Source organism: Helianthus annuus, chromosome 5 (genome assembly GCF_002127325.2).
Source record: "Helianthus annuus cultivar XRQ/B chromosome 5, HanXRQr2.0-SUNRISE, whole genome shotgun sequence".
NCBI classification, from domain to species: Eukaryota; Viridiplantae; Streptophyta; class Magnoliopsida; order Asterales; family Asteraceae; genus Helianthus; species Helianthus annuus.
Genome location: NC_035437.2, coordinates 7,735,593 through 7,756,562, shown reverse-complemented (window position 1 = coordinate 7,756,562; position 20,970 = coordinate 7,735,593). Strand labels below are relative to the sequence as shown.

General features: G+C 35.8%; 4 protein-coding genes and 1 non-coding gene across 6 annotated transcripts; 3 read left to right on the top strand and 2 right to left on the bottom strand.

Annotated features, from left to right (window-relative positions):
* The first annotated feature begins 1,943 nt into the window (after window positions 1–1,943).
* LOC110939873 lies at window positions 1,944–4,248 on the top strand. The gene is made up of 2 exons (XM_022181455.2): window positions 1,944–2,817; window positions 2,920–4,248. The coding sequence occupies exons 1-2, from the start codon at window positions 1,983–1,985 to the stop codon at window positions 4,062–4,064; spliced, it is 1,980 nt and encodes a 659-aa protein (XP_022037147.1). The 5' UTR covers window positions 1,944–1,982; the 3' UTR covers window positions 4,065–4,248.
* Window positions 4,249–6,053: 1,805 nt separating this feature from the next.
* Window positions 6,054–7,536, bottom strand: LOC110939872 (protein POLYCHOME). Of its 2 annotated transcripts, none has more exons than XM_022181453.2 (3): window positions 7,383–7,536; window positions 6,820–7,221; window positions 6,054–6,722 (listed from the first exon to the last, which is right to left on the bottom strand). In XM_022181453.2, exons 2-3 carry the CDS (start codon window positions 7,204–7,206, stop codon window positions 6,327–6,329), a joined length of 783 nt encoding a protein of 260 aa, XP_022037145.1. In that variant the 5' UTR covers window positions 7,207–7,221; window positions 7,383–7,536; the 3' UTR covers window positions 6,054–6,326. The 2 variants fall into 2 exon arrangements, with proteins under 2 accessions (XP_022037145.1, XP_022037146.1); XM_022181454.2 differs by having other exon boundaries at window positions 6,820–7,224; window positions 7,383–7,532.
* Window positions 7,537–10,554: 3,018 nt separating this feature from the next.
* Window positions 10,555–11,467, top strand: LOC110938514. Its single transcript, XR_004894102.1, has 3 exons — window positions 10,555–10,739; window positions 10,939–11,061; window positions 11,263–11,467. It is a non-coding gene; the product is annotated as an uncharacterized LOC110938514 (transcript).
* A 3,674-nt stretch (window positions 11,468–15,141) lies between these two features.
* LOC110939871 (protein cornichon homolog 1) lies at window positions 15,142–18,001 on the top strand. The gene is made up of 4 exons (XM_022181452.2): window positions 15,142–15,420; window positions 16,532–16,719; window positions 17,441–17,563; window positions 17,765–18,001. Exons 1-4 carry the CDS (start codon window positions 15,346–15,348, stop codon window positions 17,790–17,792), a joined length of 414 nt encoding a protein of 137 aa, XP_022037144.1. The 5' UTR covers window positions 15,142–15,345; the 3' UTR covers window positions 17,793–18,001.
* Window positions 18,002–18,848: 847 nt separating this feature from the next.
* Window positions 18,849–20,675, bottom strand: LOC110939870 (CASP-like protein 4A4). The gene is made up of 3 exons (XM_022181451.2): window positions 20,351–20,675; window positions 19,312–19,447; window positions 18,849–19,191 (listed from the first exon to the last, which is right to left on the bottom strand). Exons 1-3 carry the CDS (start codon window positions 20,644–20,646, stop codon window positions 19,000–19,002), a joined length of 624 nt encoding a protein of 207 aa, XP_022037143.1. The 5' UTR covers window positions 20,647–20,675; the 3' UTR covers window positions 18,849–18,999.
* Window positions 20,676–20,970: the final 295 nt, after the last annotated feature.

Sequence of the window (20,970 nt, the reverse complement as noted above, 5' to 3'; positions counted from 1 at the left end):
TTTGAAATTAGGGTTTCATAGAAAATGAGAAAGGAAAGAGGATATGATGGGAAAAAAAGGCGTGGGTACGGGTTATAAGAGATTATATAGGATCCAGAAGTTTGTTCATGGGTCAGGAGTTATACCCGTATCCACTACCCATTTAATCAAAGGAGCCCTCTTTGAGTGACATGTGTCCCAAACTTGGTTTCTTTTATTATATTAGATAGATAGATTCATCATATTTCTAATCTTTTGGATGATGGAAAACGATTGGGGTGCGAAACATCTTTTGAAATCTATTTATTATATTAAAATAGATTCATCATATTTTCAATTATGCGTTTATGTTTAAATTATTATTTCTATTTTATTTTCTAGTTGTTTAAATAGTTTAATTACAATTAATTTTAAATAATAATATTATCCATTCTCTAAATTATAAAACTAAAACAATAAACGAACAAAAAATCATCCTGCATGTAAAATTACATATTCTAGAATACTCAAATCCAGTAAACTCTACCAAATCAAATGTAAAGAATAAAACACAGATGGAATCAATAATCTAATCAACTGTGATCAATTATTATTTGCGAAAATGGAAACACAAGAACACGATATTGTGTTTATGAAAATTAATTAAAACCCTAAGACATTATACAAAAAACACTATATATGCAAAATAAAAAAAAAGAATTAGGAGAAAATAGATCAAAACCCTAATTTAATAACTCCTAAGAAAACTGATCCCAGATTCAATTTCAAATTGTCTTCATAGTATAACCCATCCAACGTGATCAAGCATATAAAGAAACATAGTAATACAAATGTAAACACAATCATCTGTTCTTGGAGCAGAAGCTACCAATTGCAAGTTTTTGATTCAGACACATAAAACGATGTTCAGATCCAGTAATTTTACCGAAAAAAGACGGAAATTGAAACTATATTATCATATACACATAAAACGATGTTCAGATCCAGTAATTTCACCGAATAAAGACGGATCTAGAACGCAAGCAGTCCGATCAACAACAGAATGACACACACCAAGGGTAAATCAGTAACAAACTCACTCATCATACCTTCATCACTCTCATCGGAGAGAAGAAATTCAACCGGAGATCTGAGATCTGTTCATATTATCATCATATTCACATCAGATTTGCATCGATTTCCAGTCCAGCAAGTCCGCTGAAAGCAATCAACAATAGATAGTGAAGATTTCGGGGCGTTGTTTGCAGCTTTACCCATATGTGGTTGCGGTGACGGTGGCGATGCGTATAGACGGTGGTTACTAGTAAGAGTGTTGCCAAAGGTTTTATTAGGGCAAAGATGAGAAGGGAATGAGGATATGATGGGAAAAGAAAGGCGTGGTTACGGGTTATAAGAGGATCCGAAAGTTGGTCATGGGTCAGGAATTATACCCGTATCAAGTACCCATTTAACCAAAGGCCCTCTATGAGTGACATGTGTCCCAAACTTGGTTTCTTTTATTATAGAGTATAGATATTTTTTATGATATTAAGGGGTTAAAATAAATTAGCCGTTCAAAAAAAATGTTTCTTGTTTCTTAACTCCTATTTGTTCTTTAAGTTTTAAATATAAAAATTTGTATTTTTTATTATAACAACATTCTTTCCCCTAGTTGCAAGTCACTTTAGTTAAGAAACATAATTAGATGGACAACAAAAGTAGGACGAAGGAAGTATCAAATGAGAAGGAAACAATTAAAAATCGATATAACATGAAAGAATTTAGGATGCTCATGAATCCTGTTGTGCTTTATTTAACTTCTTTAAATATAACTTTATTCCTGTTCACAAGGCTTGATTTTGAAAATAAAAGCAAATGTACAAATAATAAAGTAGATTCGCTTGATTTCATGGATTTCACTCCAAGAATAATATCATAGGCTTCCTTTTCCCTTTTCGTTGCTATAAGTAACATACGAGTCTAGCACTATATCTTCATCCTAAAAATATTCAATAATAAAAACAATGATGAAGGTGCTTGAGCACAATTATCCGTTGAAGCTCATTGATTTGCAGCAGGTGAAGAATGAAGATGTAGAGGAATCTGAAGAGGAGGATGAGGAGAAGGATTTGGTTCCACAAGATGAGTTTTCATGTATTTGTAAGCGGTGCGACGAAGTTATCAACGAGTATTATAGGTACTACTATAAATGCACAAATGATTTATGTGATTTCTCTCTTCATAAATTCTGTGCTGAGGTCCCAACAACATTAGAACACACATCACACCCACATCGCCTTACCCTCTATAAATATATCGACTTCGAGTGGAGATGTTTGTATTGTCAAAGACAACACAAGGTAGGTGAGGTAGGCTATTTATGTTCTGATTGTGGTTGGTGGAAAGTTAATATTGATGTAAATTGTGTTGTGGAAGTAGAGAAAAGGAGGATCTACCACCCTAGCCATCCACACCCACTGGTGTCTCCAATCCCTAGCCCCATTTTATGTTTGTGTCAGGCTTGTGGGAAAACACATAAAGGCATCTTCTTTCTATGTACCACATGTCCTTACTTCACCATACACGCAGATTGTATCTTCCTACCAAAAAGTTTGTTAATTCAACAAACTACAAATGGCATTTTCCGCCATACCCATCCACTCACCCTTTCATACTCCTTCCCAGAAGCAGAGCAAAGAGCTAAATATTTTCCTAACTGTAGAGTATGCAATCGCTCGTTTGATCCCTATATGGAGAATCTTTGGATTTACAAATGCGAGAAATGTATTTACTATGTCCATCTAGATTGTGCAACATCAGCATCAAGAAGAGAGCCATTTATGTCCATTTTGTCTATTGGTAAATCTTTACATATAGTAATATTTATTCCATTTGATGATAAGTTATAATTATATCTATTTGAGAAATAATAACCATGTTATTCCATTTTCAATACTGCAGGCGGAGGTCAAAGCATTAAAAATTTTAAAGATGTCGACTATCCTAATCTTCTGCGTCTACCATTTCCTGATCAAACTTACAGCTTACCGAAACATTTATTTTTCAAAGCTCCTGGACCCACCACTTATGTTACTGCTGAGGTAAGCCTACAACATTTCAATCATGAGCATGAATTAATTTTAGTTGACACAGAAAGCATTGGGTCAACATCCAATGAATCGATCATGTGTCATAACCCGATGAAAAAGATAGAACTCTTATGCAACGCATGTGTAAGACCAATCACAGAGACGCCGTTCTACAAGTGCAACGCTAGTGAAGATGAGAGATGCAACTTTGCTCTTCATGAGTGGTGTACTCGGTTGCCAACCAAACTAGACAACCACCCAGGTCACCCACAACATACCCTCTTTCTAATGTCAAATGCACCACATGGGTTTTTCAACATATATGATTGCGGAGTTTGTTGCCTACCTTGCAATGGCTATGCTTATGGTTGTGTCAGATGTAGATTTTACATTGATGTTAACTGTGGGCTTATGCCAGAAAAAATCACACATGAATCTCACCCAAATCATCTTCTTTCAATAGTCGATAAGAGTCTGGGCAACGAATGTCTTGTGTGTTCTAATCAGGTGCGTTATAGACTGAGTTTTGGTTGCAGCACTTGTAATGTACAAATACATCCAGCGTGTGCTTTGCTGTTGCCTAGGACAATTAGGCACCCGTATGACAAACATCCAATGCACTTGAGTTACCTTCCAATTGAAAACCACAAAAGTGAATACTTTTGTGAAATTTGTGAGGAGGGATTGAATCCTCATAAGGGTTTCTATCATTGCGATATGTGTAGTCAATCAGTGCATACTGATTGTGCTCCTTTAATACTTCAAAGTGAAACAGAGACCCATTCTAACTATCATTACTCATACATAAGCAAAGTCTATTCGTTTTCAAATGTGAAGTTTGGGAGCATCCATAAGACTGCCAATCACCCACATCCTCTATTGTTAGCCCCAGGGATTGCGAATGATGGTAAATGCAGCGTGTGTTCTTCAAGATTACGCTACATGATAATACTTAGGTGTCTTGAGTGCCCTTTTGCAATTCATGAACGTTGTTTCAAACGCTTGAACAAGTCATGAAGGTGTTGGTTTCATCTTCCACATGCTTTGAAAACACAAGACAGGCAGCCTATCTTATCTCCATTTCCAGTTACCAGTTGAATAAGGAGTCAATAGATTCTATGATATGATATGTAAATGTCACTACTCTTTCTTGTTTTTTTTTTCGTGTGAAGTGATGCAATAAAATGTATTCGTGTGTTCATTCTTGTTGTGATGCTTTTGTTCTTTTATTGTGGTTTAATATATAAAAAAAGTAGTGATAAGAAAATATAATAGAAACAATGAAAACATGACAATAAATATAAAAAAAGAATTAGAAAAAATTGCACGGATAGTCCCTGTGGTTTGCTCTGTTTACACCTATAGTCCCTAACTTTCTAAAATTACAGCTATAGTTCTCAACGTTTTCCCTCTCGTTTCTCGGACAGTCCCTAGCGTGGATGGAGGTAAGTTTTTGTTGCTAAGTGGGTGTGAAATAACTAAAATATACAAATAATCAAGTAGAAAATCACATAAACTAAGACTTGAAGAAAAATAAAAGGAATAACATTTACTCATGTTTGATGTCTTTGATTAAAATTGCTCCCCAACCTCTTGGATCAGACTCACTTCAGCTCGTGAGTCGTAAAAAATATTAGGCGTTGCCACTTCTAACTTTTCTTCTGTCGGTTCAAGCGGCCCTTTTTTATAATTTAGGTTAAAGATTTGAAATTAAAATAAATAATAGGACATGAGCATTGAATTGGTTATTGGGTTATTGCGTTCTTGGGTTAAAAACTTAAACACAAGACATGGATTAAAAACTTATATATTAAGGTAAAACATTAATATAGTTAATTTTTTAAATATATGTAGTTTTCATTCCAATGGGGTCAGCTTGTTTTTTAATAAAATCATTGGGTTCAATCGTAGTAAAAAAAAAAAAGCCACTTGAATCGTTCAAAATTTTCTATTACACCTATATAATACGCGAAACACGTTGGTGTTGTGTGAACCCGTTATATTCTATGTCCATCATTCGATCCGGTTATAATTGTGCTTCCGGCATCCTTCAATCGGGCCATATCTACTCATGAGGTAACACCGTTTGTAAGTATTGTTTCGTGGGTGGTTAACTAGCATATGAAACGAGGAGTATGAACGTAAGCGTTATTGTTCTTGATTTCTACCCAGGATCAAATGGTTGGTTAGCAGCTTCACAACCCAAGATCTTTTTTTAACGGTAAATTATCTACATCAACTCATCGCACTTCCATATTGGAAGCTCGGTCTCACTAAGGCTAGACGGTCGTCCATTACAACAGAGTCTACGCTGGCACAGAGGGTGACACGACGTTCAACCGAAGAAAACCCCACAAAAACCTCCCAGCCAGTTGAGTGCCCCCATCCAAAATGCAATGGATAGGACTCGAACCCGTATCTCAAGGGAAAACCAGGATGCCTCAACCATGTTACCATGGCATCATTGGCTCATAATCCATGCTCTATTTCTATTTTTTTTTTCTATCCATGTGATGCTTAGGCCTAGCTCTACATGGGGCAACAAGTCCAGACTCTTGTTTTTTAACTGTAGATTTGAATTTGTTAACCTCATCTTGTCGAACTAGGAGTAAATCGAGTGTTTTACCGTTTAAGAGCACATACATAACCAGTTTCATTATAAATCTCCAGTACCGTCCATATGGAGCAAACATGAAATTTCTTGACCCGTACCAATTCTGGGTCGATCCAAGTAAGAAGCTTCATATGTTCTAAGGAATTCTTTCGCCATTTCAGGTGAAGAAACAGCAAGACAAGGTACTGACCCAAGATGGAACCTGAAAACCGGTCCATATCGAGTTGAGAGGCGGTGTAAACTGACCCAAGACAAGGTACTGACCCAAGACAAGATATTAACAGACAATGAACTGTTGATAGTTTTATATAAGATGCTGATTAGCCATAACAGAACACCTTTTTAAAACAATAGGAATCGTTTATATAGGCATAAACTGGACGAAAATTAAGATCGACCAGCATTTAAGAAATTTATTACTCAAATCAATACTTTTAATCATTGTCAGTACAAAATAAAGGCCTATGGATACAAGAAATATCATCATCAGCAGTTATCTAAACCAAAAGCAAAAGCAAAACTAAACCTTTTAAGAAAAAAAGGGAACCAATTAGCAAACTACTAATAAGCCCAATCATCAGCAGATGATCAATCATACACACCTAACTGAATCATCCATCTTCATCCTGCTCAACAAGAGTTGAACTTTGCACCCCAACCCTTCTTTATCGCATCGACATTAACGTTTTGACCCGTTTCTCCCTCTCGGCCCGTTTAGCACTCGGAGTTCTCTTCAACCTATACAGTTCTTCCATCACTACTTTCTCAACGATTTCAATCGAGTTTAGGAGCCTCTTTTGTGGCGTCTGCAGCTCCGACTCTCCTTCACATTGATTAGCAACGGTGGTTAATATCAAAGGAACCCGTCCCAACACAGACTGTTTGAACATTTTCGATCCGACTTTAGGCTTTGGGGTCACAAACGAAAGATCACGCTCGAGCTGAGCATCAGATGGCGACGTATCTTGATCAGCAGGCTGATGATCCATCCGTATCGGTATCGGGCTTCCCAAAACGCGGCCCACACCATCTCCCATTCGCTCTCTTCTCCTCTCAATCGCCTGTTCGATAACCATATAAACCCAATCAGTCCCACATTTATAAACAAATCAAGAAACCTTATAAAAAGTTAAAAACAAGTTAGTTACAAAACCATACCCTAACAACATGAGTAATGTCTCCAAGAGGCGTACGCGGATACCAAGCCGGTAACACACCACGGGGCCCGGTTCGTCCGCCTCTACCTCGCCTGGAACTGTTACCAGACGGCGGCGTATTCTGACTCCGGCTACCGCGTCTGTAAACCGGCATTGGCGTCTCGAAAAGACCTCTTCCAGATACACCTCTAGTTCTAGTAGGTTGACCCGAACCACCACCACCACCGGTCAACGGCGTTGACCCCCACCTAAACGGAGTCAGATTAATACTCCCTTCGGTTTCATCATCCAGAAAGATTCCAATGCTTCCGATTGCTGTTCGACGACGATCGTACATCTCTGTAACTCCGTTGTTTGATCTTGTTAACCTATCTCTTGCTTCCGGCATCTTTAATCTTTTTATCTGCTAAATTAATAGAGCATAAATAATCAAACGAATCGATAAATATTATCGAAAACTCGATCTATACACAAACTGAATCTAGGTTTTTCATCTAACTAAAAGTTTGAAATAACCTAACAGAATACATTTCTCAATAATACAGATGATGAACTGGTGTTTACCTGAAACGGTGTCGTTTAGGTGGAGGCAACAATGGTGGAGAGTGTGTACTTTTGAAGAGGTTGAAGATGGACTGAAAAGGTGAATAAAGTTTTGGGAGAGGTGAAAATGGCGAATTTTGAAATGAAAATTTAGGCGGTTTTTATAAAAATGAAAATCAAAATTTGAAAAAAGTTGAATTTTGAGTTGATTTTTTAAATTGGGAAATTATTGGGGAATTATGTTTGACTAATTTTTGATTAGTGATGTTTCACTGGAATTTCAAATGTTTATGGAATTTGGCACTGGGCGGGATGTTTTTGATTTTGTGAAGTTACGATATTGCCCTTGGTGGTGGGAGCTTTGTTTGTGAATTGTGAATGACTGAATGGGGCTTTATTATTAATTCAAAAGTAGTATTTGGGTTTAGGGATGGAAAAAAAGCCGAAGCCTAACAGGTATACTTGAAACCCGAAACATACGGGTTGGGTATACCTGAAGCCCAATGGGTATAGGTCGGATACGGGCTTAAAAATAGAAAAAAATCGGGTATGAGTACGGGTATGGGATTTAGTGATACCCGCCCTATACCCGGCTCATTTACCCGAATAATACCCAAAAGTATGATATTATAGATTTACATATATGTAAACTTAGTACATGTACTTATTACCTTCTCTATAGTTATATGTGGATATGTATATGACAATTGTTTAGTGAAAATATAACTTATTTTTGAGCATGTATATTGGATATAGAAGTTATCACCCCTTTATTATGTGGATGTTTTATGCAATTAGGTGGTTCTGATACAATTACTTAATTAAGTAATCGTTTTAATTTAGTTTAGTATATGTGGTCTGAATATGATATGTAAGTTATTAATCATATTTTCATTTGTTATAGTCATTAAAAGAGTAAATTATATAAACATTAAAGTAAAAATTGCACATTTGTCACGGGTTTTTTAAGAAATTAATGGGTATACCCGATACCCGCGGGTATGCTCGATACCCGCGGGTATGCTCGATATCCGACGGGTAATTACCCGACGGATAATAGGCCGGGTATGGGACAAAGAATTACAACCGGGTACGGGCCTGGAATTACCAATACCCGGCCCATACCCAGCCTATTGCCATTCCTATTTGGGTTTAAAAAATGTTAAAGTGGTTAACCAATTAACCTTAACTAGCAATAAGAACCGCGCGCGTTACGGCGCGGGTACATCGTAAACGTCGAATGAATTAGTTCAAACATTATGTGATGCGTTAACCATATGAAAGCACGTGTTTCAACACATCTGACTGAACTCAATGTAACCTATATAAGCATTGTGATTAGATCAAAACATAAAGTAACTCGAATTTATACCGTTACCGTACAATAATAACGTATTATATGTGACTCGAGTCATACATAGAAAATGTAACGTGTATAACGGAAAAGCTGACACAAATAATCAAAAGAGATTAATTAGATCTTTTGAAAAAAAGGAAAAAAGAAACCACAATTTGACTCCAGTCGGTTCGAAACAAAATTTACAAAACATTCATAAAATTAACCACGAAAATATATTATATTTGACCTTGCTCGTTTCCCAAAAAAGTTTACGAAAAAACATACACCAACTCGAATTTATACCAAAATGCACATAAAAACATGCACGTAAAAATGTTTTTTTAAACGAAAACGTATTATATATGACCTGACTCGTTTCCATAAAAAGTTTATATCAAAACGTAGAGCAAATCGAATTTATACCGACACGTATATAAAAATATGCACGTAAAAAAATAATTTTTCTTAGACTAAATTGCATAAATCAACCTTTATGTTATACCTAAACTGCACTTTATACCTTTCACTATGAAATCGGCAAAAACCCAACCTTTATGTTAATGTTTTGTTACATTCTATAACTTTTTCAACTAACGTCGTCCGAAAACTCAGTTAAGTTACCTCACATACTTTGCATGTGAGGGCTTTTCAGTCATTTTACTTCTTTTTAAATTGGTTTTTAGTTAGAATTAGCGGTATACTTCAAATAAAGTATTAGTAAAAAAATTAATAGGTTAAATACGTTCGTAAAATCGTGCCAAGTAGCACTAATGTCACGCCAATGTCAGCGACCGCCAACATCAGAAAAGCTCGAAAAATAAAATTAAAAAAGTAAAAAATAACACTGAACGAAAAACCGACGTAAAAACGTTGAACCACGCACGCCCGTTGTGGCGTATTAATGCGAAGAAATTAGACATAAACGTAAAACACAGAAGATAATAACTAAGTCGATCAAGGACCCGCACGTTGCGACGAACTTGTCAAACGGAGAAAATACTGTCAAACGGGAAAAAACATACGAAAAACGTTAAACCCCACACGCACGTTGCGACATGTTGACTCGCAAAATTTAGAACGAAGCGTAAAACGAAAAACTTGCGAGAGATGAAAAGTATGAGAGACCAAATTGAAAATAAAAAAGTATTGGGGTTAAATCGCAAAAGATGAAAAACTTTGGATAAAAAGTTAAAAAGTCATTGGAATTAAAGTTTAAAGAATAAAACTTTTAGGTTAAAAGTGAAAATTGCTTTTTTTTTTTTTTTTTGAAAACCACCCTAAGCCATAAATACAACTTCTTTATACACAAAATGGTTGCAAATTTATAGTGTGGAAATTTACACAAAAATGTCATGCATACGTAAATAAGAGAAAAGTCTAGATTTCCTCTATTAGTAGAATTGTATAATAATAATAATAATAAGTATTGTAAACGAGATATTTGATTTTAATCAGATTTGTCCTTTATCTTTATACCATTTTTCAGGCGGTGTTCTTTTTAACGAATGTTGACAGGCGGTGTCATTTAATAGGTATTTTGTTGCAAGTTTAGTTCTTTACACTCAACTCAGTTAAAAACCCCTGTTATATAGAAGCACTTAATACAAGGCAGCTTTTGCAAGCCATAAGATTTGTACCCGAGCCCTTGTAAATCCTTGTACTCTGATACCGTTTCAATTAACATCAACTTGTAATCAGATAAAGTCGTAAGACAATAGAAATCAATCAACTTAGACGCATTATATGCTTTAATGAACTCTTTACCTTTTTGCTGTCACGTCTTATAAACCGCACTCTGTTTTTTAGCTTGTTTTAAATACATTTCTAATGTTTGTTTTTATGAGTTTGTAGCTTGTGTTTCTAGCAGAGTTGGAGGATAAGTATAACTACAGGAACCCATATGAAATATCATCTCACATTAATAATTTGGTAGTTTTTGAGATGGTGCTCCATGGCGTATGTTGCGGCATTTTCCTTGTGACAGGGCATTGGTTCATGTTCCAGCTTACATTCACCTTTGTTATATATAATACTATCTTGTAAGTTCATTTAGCTTATGATATATTGTTCTACATTCTTTCATTTTTGTGAGCATTCACGATTCTAATGTAGGATATCCCTTATAATAATTTCAACATTTTCCCTTTCACGTGCTAAGTTCTTCTTTTCTTGTATTATTGAAAATTCCCTATTATGTAGATGTGTATATATATTTTTTTAATTTTTTTTCTGTTTCAGATTCTTTAATGGACAACATAATATTGATGTAACTACGCATTTCGGATCCTTTAAGGCTAAAACGACGTATCAATTTGTTAAGCTTGCATTTTATTGGCCCCTCCTTGTTGTAGTAATCGACAGGTCAGACGTTTTCCATTACATAATCACAGTCCCTCCATACGTTATATTTTGACTTATGTAACACAAGTATCATTTTATCAAAACAACTCATTTCAAAAACTCAGTTTATTTAAATGACTGGTAACAAAAGTAACCTTGTAGATTGTATAATTGAAGCAGTACCGTGTTAAAGTTGACCTGATAAATACTCTAATCGTGCAGGATGGTTACATGGGCTTGGAGTACATAGATTCATGGATTATAAACATTAGTTGTAGCTCTTATGGGGCTGCGTGTGGTTCGAGGAAAGAGTCACACAACATAGTTTGAATCTCTGTTCATCAGGTTTTGTAAAATTCTTGTACTTTTGTTGACGTAAACAGTTGCTTTGGGGTTGTAGTAAACCAATATGCTTGTGATGATATGAATATGTTAGGTAATGTGCATATGATCCATAATTTGGTCTAAGCAGATGTTATTTGTGTAGATATATTACATTGTCAGATATATTTTTGACTTTGTCACGAAACCTTTTTGGGCTTCATGTACACGCATTTGAGTGATAAGTGTTTTTGACCAAGTTCATACAGGTTAGTGGTCACTACATTTGAGTTCAAGCCTTCATGTACACGCATCTGAGTCTGCCGAGGGTATGAACATGAAGTAACAGACAGAACCAAGAAAAAAAAGATAGAAAATACAACAAACTTCATTGCATCGAATATTAATTTTGATAGAAAATACATAAGATGGAATAGTCATGATTGACAATTACTAAACTAACCATCTTATGAAATATGATGATAGTTTGACGCCTAACAAGCTAGGTGGAAGCTTGTGGATGAAGCGGGTCAAACGGAGCAAGTATGGAAAGAAAGTGTGGCATGGATGCAAGGTAAGTAAAACTTACACCCACTTGTAGTATACGTGTTTACTTTATAGGCGATAAATACGACAAAGGATTAGGTTCGGATTTTGGGTTCCGACGCGTAACGAAATGGGTCGAAACGAATGAAAACGTTTTAAACCACGATTAATGGCGAAAGAGGCAAAATGGTAAATTAGTCATGAATTGATTAAGAATTAAATGAGTCTTTCTTAAAGTTACCTTATAGCGTACTAGTAATGGGAAAATGGGTAAAAATGGAAATTTTGTCAAGTATCCACTAAAGTAAATTAAAGTTCAAAGGACACCCGTAGCGTAAGCCGAATGGGTTAAAAAGTATAAGAAATGATTTTAGGAGAAAAACGGATTTAGTGAGAAAATCCGAAGTGGGTCAGATGTGTGAATGGTAATTAAAAACCATGTTTTGTTACATATGAAAATATTGGGTCATATAGGCCGAATGGGTCAAATGGTGGTGATAACACCATTTGACGAAATCAACTAATGTGGTTGTCAAGTCATGTGTTTACAGGAGCGAATAGTAATTTGGATAATTGCGCCACCATAGAATATCGGTAATAAAAGCAAGGTGTCGAAACGGGTTACTAGGTTGACTCGAGCCAGGTATGTATAAAGGTTAAACATACATTTTGGGGTCAAATAAGTAGCAAATGCCCTTCGTCATAAATGAGGGGCTAAAGTTGACTAAAATGCCCTTGATGGGTAAATCGGGCAAACGACCTTTAAACGTTGTTAGAAATAAATGTTTTGATAGATTAAATCCTTAGGATAAGTATAAAAAGGGATAATATGGGACCTTAGTGTCAAACGAGTTGAAACGAGTATTTTCTGTAAAATGACTAACCGAAGGGTTAAATTGGGATTATGGGTCCCTTATGTTAGATCCAACACAAAAATAGTTGTGGTGGAATATAAGTAGCAATTTAAATATGGGAACGCGAGGTGGGGAAATAGAAGAGCAGGTTTGATGCTTTAATGCATAAAAATCCCCTAAAGGGGTCAAAATGAATTACGCGCGTAACTTGGGTGTTTGCCGCGTAATTCACAAAAGTTATGAATCCAAGATAGAGATTTTGAGTTAAATACATTGGTTTATGATTTATGATTAACTAGAAACAAGTTTGGAGGTCTTATATACAAACGGGTCAAAATATTGATTTTGAATAATAAGCCGAATGCTTAAAAATTTAGAATTTTATTAGTTTGAATGTTGAAATTTAACTCCATTAGATGGAGAATTAAATTACGAACGCGTAGGAAAAAGAATCGCGTAAAACGGATCAATAACGAAGAAGTTATGGCCGTTTCCGTAAAAACTAGCATTACTGAAAATGCAGGTCCCAGATACGAACCTGCTGGAAAATGGTCTCATTCGCGCCACGCGAGGGAGCAAGTGGTTTCCGTCGCGTGGCATGATGGAGTCAGTTTTAAAAAAAGTTGTTTTTTTTTTCAATTATTTTGCCTCGCGAACTCGTTTAAACACGTTCTAAACTACGTATGACTAATTCAATTAATGTTTTATGAATTGTAGGTATTATATACAATACCGGGGGACGATCAAGCTCAACGAAGAACCGAACACGATCAAGTTCAAGCTTCCGCATATTATTACGTTGTCGTTTTGAACGACGAACTCAATCACATTTTGTTGTATTGTTTTAATGCTAAGTAAAGTTTAAATAAACCAGTATTATGATTAGTATGTGTGATCATTAATACACATTTCTAGTTCTTAATTTATAAGAAATACGTTAAATATCGGTAAGGGTGTTACAAGCATCGTGTAGTAAGGTAAAAAACGAGTCATAAGTAGCTAAATCGTTGGCTATACGTAAGAAAAGTCGACGACTCATTTTGAAACAGCGTCTAAAAATAGTCTCCGAGTACAACGGCTCGTCGGCAAAGTAATCAGCGACTAATCTTTCGTGAGCACCTACACGATACAAATAAAAATATATAACTTATAAATACAAAAATAAGAATAAAAATATAAGAATACAAATACAGTAGAAACTCTATAAAATAATACACTTGGGACCACCAAAATTTATTAATTAAAAGAGTTATCAATTAATCGATAAATTAATAATTATTAATTTATATATTAATTAATATTTTATTAATTTATAGTAGAATACTTAGTTTACAAACACCTTTCAAGCTTCCACTTAATTATTGTATACGATGCATGTATATCAAATGAACGACCCAATTTGAAAGAAACCTTCAATCTCCCACCTTATTATGCTTCTTGTGTTCAATGTATCACTTTGAACAATTTCTTGTTGAGCTATGAGAAAACAACACCAGAAGTTCTTACAATGCTAAGGAAAATTAGAGACGAGATTCAAGGGGAAATTGATTTCAACAAAAAACAAAAGACAGTTGAGTCATTTTTCAAGAAACCTTCATAAATCATTCATGTAATATGTTATATATAAGAAATTATTAATTTATATTTTACATGGGGTCTAAAGAAATTATCAAAAATGTATTACCTTATAATTTTAGCGAATGATTAATTTAGCACCCTATCCCCGAGTCGGGACCAGCAAAAAATATTATCTTAGAGAGTTTATTAAATAATCGAGTATTAATTTATCGAGTTTCTACTGTATAACTAACTTTCTCTGTCTCGGTCGATGTGTGAGTTCCTGTTTCGTGGTTGTGACGAAACCTCCTCCTCTTCTTCCAGAATTAGTTGTGTCGCGGCTATCACCGTGTTTATAAAATATTTTACGGCTTCCATGGTGTCCGTCAAACCCGATGAAGAGGAAGATGACATTGTGTATTTTTGTATAAAAATGGTGTGTAAAGGGGGTTGTTTGGAGAAAGTGGGTGAAATTTTGTATAAAAATAGTTAAATGTGTGAGTATTTATAGGTTTTAAATTAATTATTTTTTTTTTAAAAACTAGCCGTTACAACGACATTTAATGAAGGGGCCCCCACAAATTTGGCTCGTCTCCAACGTCTTGGAGAAGCCGTGAGAGCCGCGATGGAGCCCAGGGGGCGGTGTGGGACGCCGGGGACGAAGCGGGACGGGTAGGGGACGACCCCCATACCCTATGACCTAAGAATTTCATACCAAACATCTTTTAATTAGGTTACCAAAATAAGCAATGTCAAACACCCCTTCACTCTTATCGGCTAAATGGTTATTTAACAGACGTTAGGGCGAGAAACTCAATTGTGCAAAAAATTGGGGACTCAATGAATGAAATTAAAAAGCTACAGAGAATCTGGTGTAAACTAATGTGTACTTTACTGTTGGAAGAAAACTTCAAGAGGAAGCAAGTATGATAAGTTGATGCTACTTTTTCAACGCTATGACTAGCAAGTAGCAAACCTTGTTTTTCTTAAAGCTGCTTGTCTGAGCTCGTCTCTTTGTGCCGCGTCAATGGTGTGGGTAGCGGTTCTCTGGATCATCTTTGTTATAGTGAACGTACTCATCATCATATCCAATGTATTTCAGGTATACTTACTTATTCCTACTTGATTCAGATGTAGGGTTTTGTTTTCATATATTAAGATGTTTTATTTATAGTATAATAATACTCTAGAAAATATCATAATTGTTACACTCAATCAACATAACTCTATCATGGTAGTAAGGGATATAATTAGGGTCGTAAGAATCGCCAGGCGCTAGTCGAGCAGTGGATTACTTACTAGCGATTCATCGGGATTAATAGGGATTAATCGGATTGAGATTTTTATATGTGATCTTCGGTTTTATATACATACGCACACATTTTTATGTGTAATTTTTTTAGCAAGACAAGTTTTAACCCTGATCGGCTTATATTTTTAAGTAGACAAGATTAATCACTGAAATTTACAAGGTTTGACCGGTAAATAGCCGGTAATTGGCTGGAATTTGTCTGGAGCTGCCGATTTTTGGCCGATCGTTGACCGCCTACTCGGTGAACCTCCAACTAGCGATTAATCGGCTAGTAATTGGATGCTAGTCGGGATAAACCATTACTTGCACATGACATTGGTGTTAGACCATAGTGGTAATGCCCCTGCCCCCTAACCTTGGGCGTTTTGCGCCATGTGGCAGCCCGGTCAGCAATGGGGCATTCTGGGGCGTTTTCTAAAATGGGTGTAGTGGGGATGTGGGCATTATGTTAAAAGAGGTGTAATAAAATTAAATAAAAAAAACCCTCAAAAAATCTTATTGGACAAACAAAAGGAAGATTAAGGGTGATTGGCCAAAACCAATGAAGCAAGGCATGGAAAAAAGCACGGCAAAAGCAATTTTTTTGAAAAAAACGCCCCCGGGGGTGGAATTTGGGCATTGCGGGGAGTTTTTTAGGGGAAAACGCCCAAAAAAGCACTTAATACAAGGCAGCTTTTGCAAGCCATAAGATTTGTACCCGTGCCCTTGCACTCTGATACCGTTTCAATTAACATCAACTTGTAATCAGATAAAGTCCTAAGATAATAGAAATCAATCAACTTCGACGCATTATATGCGTTAATGAACTCTTTACCTTTTTGCTGTCACATCTTTATAAACCGCATTATGTTTTTTAGCTTGTTTTAAACACGTTTCTAATGTTTTTTATATGAGTTTGTAGCTTGTGTTTCTAGCAGAGTTGGAGGATAGGTATAACTACAGGAACCCATATGAAACATCAACTCTCATTAATAATTTGGTAGTTTTTGAGATGGTGCTCCATGGCGTATGTTGCGGCATTTTCCTTGTGACAGGGCATTGGTTCATGTTCCAGCTTACATTCACCTTTGTTATATATAATACTATCTTGTAAGTTCATTTAGCTTATGATATATTGTTCTACATTCTTTCATTTTTGTGAGCATTCACGATTCTAATGTAGGTAGGGGTGTGAATTTCTGACACGACCCAAAAACCCGACACGAACCTAACACGAAATTTACGGGTTTAGGTTTAGTCTAAACGAGTTCGGGTCAGTTTCAGGTTGAACCCGCGAACCTGTTTAGGTTAACGGGTCGGGTTCGGGTCAACCTGGTCGGGTTGACGGGTTGACCCGTTTAACACATTTATACCATATTATATTTTTTACAATATATTTTATGTCATAAATAAAATGGGGTGTGTATTTTATGCCATGATTATACCTTAATAAAAGAAATTAACATAGATTTTATAATTTAAATATGATATTATTATATACATTTCTGTTTCTTAAGTAAATTTTAATTTTAATATATTAATTTCAGAAAAAAAATAAAAAATTTGGGTTGAATGGGTCGTGTTCGGGTCAACCCACGAAACTTCGGGTCGTGTTCGGGTTCATATGTATGATATGATTTTCGGGTTCGGGTCGGGTTGAACCCGCCAACCCGCAAACACGACCCGTTTAACACCCCTAAATGTAGGATATCCCTTATAATAATTTCAACATTTTCCCTTTCACGTGCTAAGTGCTTCTTTTCTTGTATTATTGAAAATTCCCTATTATGTAGATATATATATTTTTTTTAATTTTTTTTTCCTGTTTCAGATTCTTTAATGGACAACATCTTATTAATGTAACTACGCATTTCGGATCCTTTAAGGCTAAAACGACGTATCAATTTGTTAAGCTTGCATTTTATTGGCCCCTCCTTGTTGTAGTAATCGACAGGTCAGACGTTTTCCATTACATAATCACAGTCCCTCCATACGTTATATTTTGACTTATGTAACACAAGTATCATTTTATCAAAACAACTCATTTCAAAAACTCAGTTTATTTAAATGACTGGTAACAAAAGTAACCTTGTAGATTGTATAATTGAAGCAGTACCGTGTTAAAGTTGACCCGATAAATACTCTAATCGTGCAGGATGGTTACATGGGCTTGGAGTACATAGATTCATGGATTATAAACATTAGTTGTAGCTATTATGGGGCAGCATGTGGTTCCAAGAAAGAGTCACACAGCATAGTTTGAATCTCTGTTCATCAAGTTTTGTAAAACGTTTGTACTTTGTACTTCCGTTAACGTAAGCAGTTGCTTAGGATCTTGCTTTGAGGTTGTAGTAAACCAGTATGTTTGTATCGATATAAGTTTGTTAGCTAACGTGCATATGATCTATAATTTGGTCTAGAGTAAAATGCCAAAATGGTCCCTGAGTTTATGTCACTTTTGCCGCTTCAGTCCAAAAATGAATTTTTTTGTATCTGGGTTCTTGAGGTTTTATTTTTGTTGCCATTTCCATCCAATTGGCAAACTGGGTTAGAAATTTCCGTCCTTTTTTGTCGTTTTTCTCATTTACATGATGGAGTTCCTGATGAAGTTCAGGCATAAAATGACAATTATACCCTCAACTTAAATGAGGAAAACGACAAATAGTGCAGCAATTTCTAACCCAGTTTGCCAATTCGATGGAAATGACAACAAAAATGAAACCTTAGGGACCAGATAGAAAAAAATTCATTTTTGGACTAAAGTGGCAAAATTGACAAAAACTCAGGGACCATTTTGGTATTTTACTCTTTGGTCCAAGAAGATGTCATTTGGTTATTTTTGGTCAACAATACATGTTACTTTTGTATTATATTTATTTATCAATTTTTTTAGTAGTTATAAACTATAGGGGTGAGCAAGTTTAGGTCCGGACCGAAAATAACCGAGAACCGAACCGAAAATATACCCAACCCGACCCGAACTCAAGTAATTAGGTATTTAAATCGGTTCCAATTTTTCATATAAAATAGGGTCGGGTCGGTTCTCGGTTCTTTTCATGGTGAAACCCGACTTGGACCTATGAACCGGAACCGACCCTATATTTAGGGTAGTGAATCGGTTCTGTATTTTATGTTTGATCGGTTCTCGGGTCGGGTCAGGTAATGGTCGGGTCGGGTCGGGTTTTTCCTTTTGCTCACCCCTAATAAACTAAATTACTTTTGACACGAACAGTGATAGGTGTTTTTGACCAAGTTCATACAGGTCAGTGGTCGCTACATTTGAGTTCAAGCCTTCATGTACACACATTTGAGTCTGCCGAGGTTATGAACATGAAGTAACACACAGAACCAAGAAAAAAAAGATAAAAAAATACAACGAACGTCATTGCATCACCACATGACTCTTTTGCTCAGCTTGTATCCCGATAGAATCGCACAAACTGCAGTCGTCAAGAATGCAGCAACTGACAGGCAAACAGAAGCTGTTGCAGCTCTCTTGAGTGATGTATTTCCTGATAACGCCTCTTGATTGATCATTACAGCTGTCACCGCAGAGCCTGTCACAAGGAGGTAGCCTGCCAACTGGATTTTCAATATACGTTTTAATTTTAATATACGTGATGATAGTACCGGTAAATATAGAAGCTAGCAACATGCATCATTCAAATTAAAAATACAATATAATTTTTGGAATTTATTGACCTGATCGAGAACGAAGCTTGTGTAGTCTGAGGTCTTATCAGATATGAACTCGCCTTTAAAGGCGATGTCAAAAATGCCTTTGAAGAGTTGATATACAGAGTAGACGAAAACGGCGGTAGTGATTACCAAGCTGTAGCTGTAACAGTAGACAAAGAGTCGTAATTGTATCGCTACTTCCTTTTGAACGTGTCCCAACGAGTTGGGGTCAAATTTCTTTTGGACGTTTTTACAAATAGTTATATATAATCATATAAGGCAAATTGGAAAATAATAATCCCATATTTCTGAAATTGTCTAATAATAATCTTAAGTCAGTTATTAGCCAATAATAATCCGACCTCGTCCAATTGTTTTTTAAAATAGCCCGCCATTAAAATAGCTTAACGAAGTTAAGTTTTTTTCCGAATTACAAACCGATGTTTTAGGGCTTTTGATCGGGACGACAATACGAGTCGATTGATGTAAAACTTACCTCGAAACGGTGCTCCAAACGACGAAAACGGTGCTTCAAATCGGGTGTTTAACTTCCAATTAACAAAACTCAAGCCATTTCGAACACAATTTCGAGGTAAGTTTTACATCAATCGACTCGTATCCTCGTTCTGATCAAAAGCCCTAAAACATTGGTTTGTAATTCGGAAAAAAAAAAACCTTAACTCCATTAAGCTTATTTTAATGGCAGACTATTTTACAAAAAATTTGGACGAGGTCGGATTATTATTGGCTAATAACTAACTTTGGATTATTATCAACCAATTTCAGAAAAATGGGATTATTATTTTTCAATTTGCCATCATATAATCTATATGAGTCACTAAGAAAATAGTTTAGGATGTTGTATGTATGAAATATACACTTTCATGCGTGGTCTTTTGACCCGTTTGAGATAAAACACGAAGAAATAAATAAACAAGTAAATGAGCCCACATTGACAACTAGATGTACCATTGGAAGTTTATAAGTAGTTTATTTGACAATAAAAGTCAAACTGTACATCTTAGAAGAATTTTTTTTTAATCAAAATTTAAAGAAAACCTACACAAGTTCCGGGTGGTGTTGGAATCCCTGCTTATCATGGTCTTGTTGATTGTTATTCGACATGGTGACCGCGAGTGCTAAAGAAGAACCAAAGGAAAACGCCATCATCATAGCGCGAAGAACAAGACCAAAAACATGATTATAAGGTCTAGACGAACTCCATCTTGTAGACGCAACTGAGAACGAGAATGGGGACGGTGTGGGGATTCCCATGGCCGGAGTTGAGTAGGCTGCACTGGGAGAAACAACCACCACTGGTTGACGGGTAACCGCCAGAACACCACTGCCGTCATTCATCTCGCTTGTTAAGCAATGTATGTCACAAGTATGCTCATTTTAACCTCATATATTTAAAGCCAATTGATATGTATATAAAAAAACTGAGTCAATGAAGTATGGTCTTTGCAAGAACTATAAACTATGTTTATGTAGTAGGATAATCCTATACAAAAATATGAAATATGGATACTTTATAAGCGAGCAAGTTATAGAAAGAGACGTACTTCTATAAAATATTCACTACTTGATAGATTTTAGATTCTTTTTTGTTTTTTTTTTGGGTAAATCACTACTTGAAGTAATCGCTAGTCGCTAGTCGGGCGGTGGGGTGGGGAGTAACGA

Bases quoted from the DNA above. Each gene is read 5' to 3' on its own strand.
- LOC110939870 (XM_022181451.2), bottom strand. From the start codon at position 20,646: ATGAATGACGGCAGTGGTGTTCTGGCGGTTACCCGTCAACCAGTGGTG. The intron at 19,448-20,350 runs GTAGGTTTTCTT...CTACTGTTACAG, and splicing joins CAACACCACCCGGAACTTGT to CTACAGCTTGGTAATCACTA. The intron at 19,192-19,311 runs GTCAATAAATTC...TTGAAAATCCAG, and splicing joins CAAGCTTCGTTCTCGATCAG to TTGGCAGGCTACCTCCTTGT.
- LOC110939873 (XM_022181455.2), top strand. From the start codon at position 1,983: ATGATGAAGGTGCTTGAGCACAATTATCCGTTGAAGCTCATTGATTTG. The intron at 2,818-2,919 runs GTAAATCTTTAC...TCAATACTGCAG, and splicing joins TATGTCCATTTTGTCTATTG to GCGGAGGTCAAAGCATTAAA.
- LOC110939872 (XM_022181453.2), bottom strand. From the start codon at position 7,206: ATGCCGGAAGCAAGAGATAGGTTAACAAGATCAAACAACGGAGTTACA. The intron at 6,723-6,819 runs GTATGGTTTTGT...GTTATCGAACAG, and splicing joins ACATTACTCATGTTGTTAGG to GCGATTGAGAGGAGAAGAGA.
- LOC110939871 (XM_022181452.2), top strand. From the start codon at position 15,346: ATGGTGTGGGTAGCGGTTCTCTGGATCATCTTTGTTATAGTGAACGTA. The intron at 16,720-17,440 runs GTAAGTTCATTT...TTCCTGTTTCAG, and splicing joins GTTATATATAATACTATCTT to ATTCTTTAATGGACAACATC. The intron at 17,564-17,764 runs GTCAGACGTTTT...CTAATCGTGCAG, and splicing joins CTTGTTGTAGTAATCGACAG to GATGGTTACATGGGCTTGGA.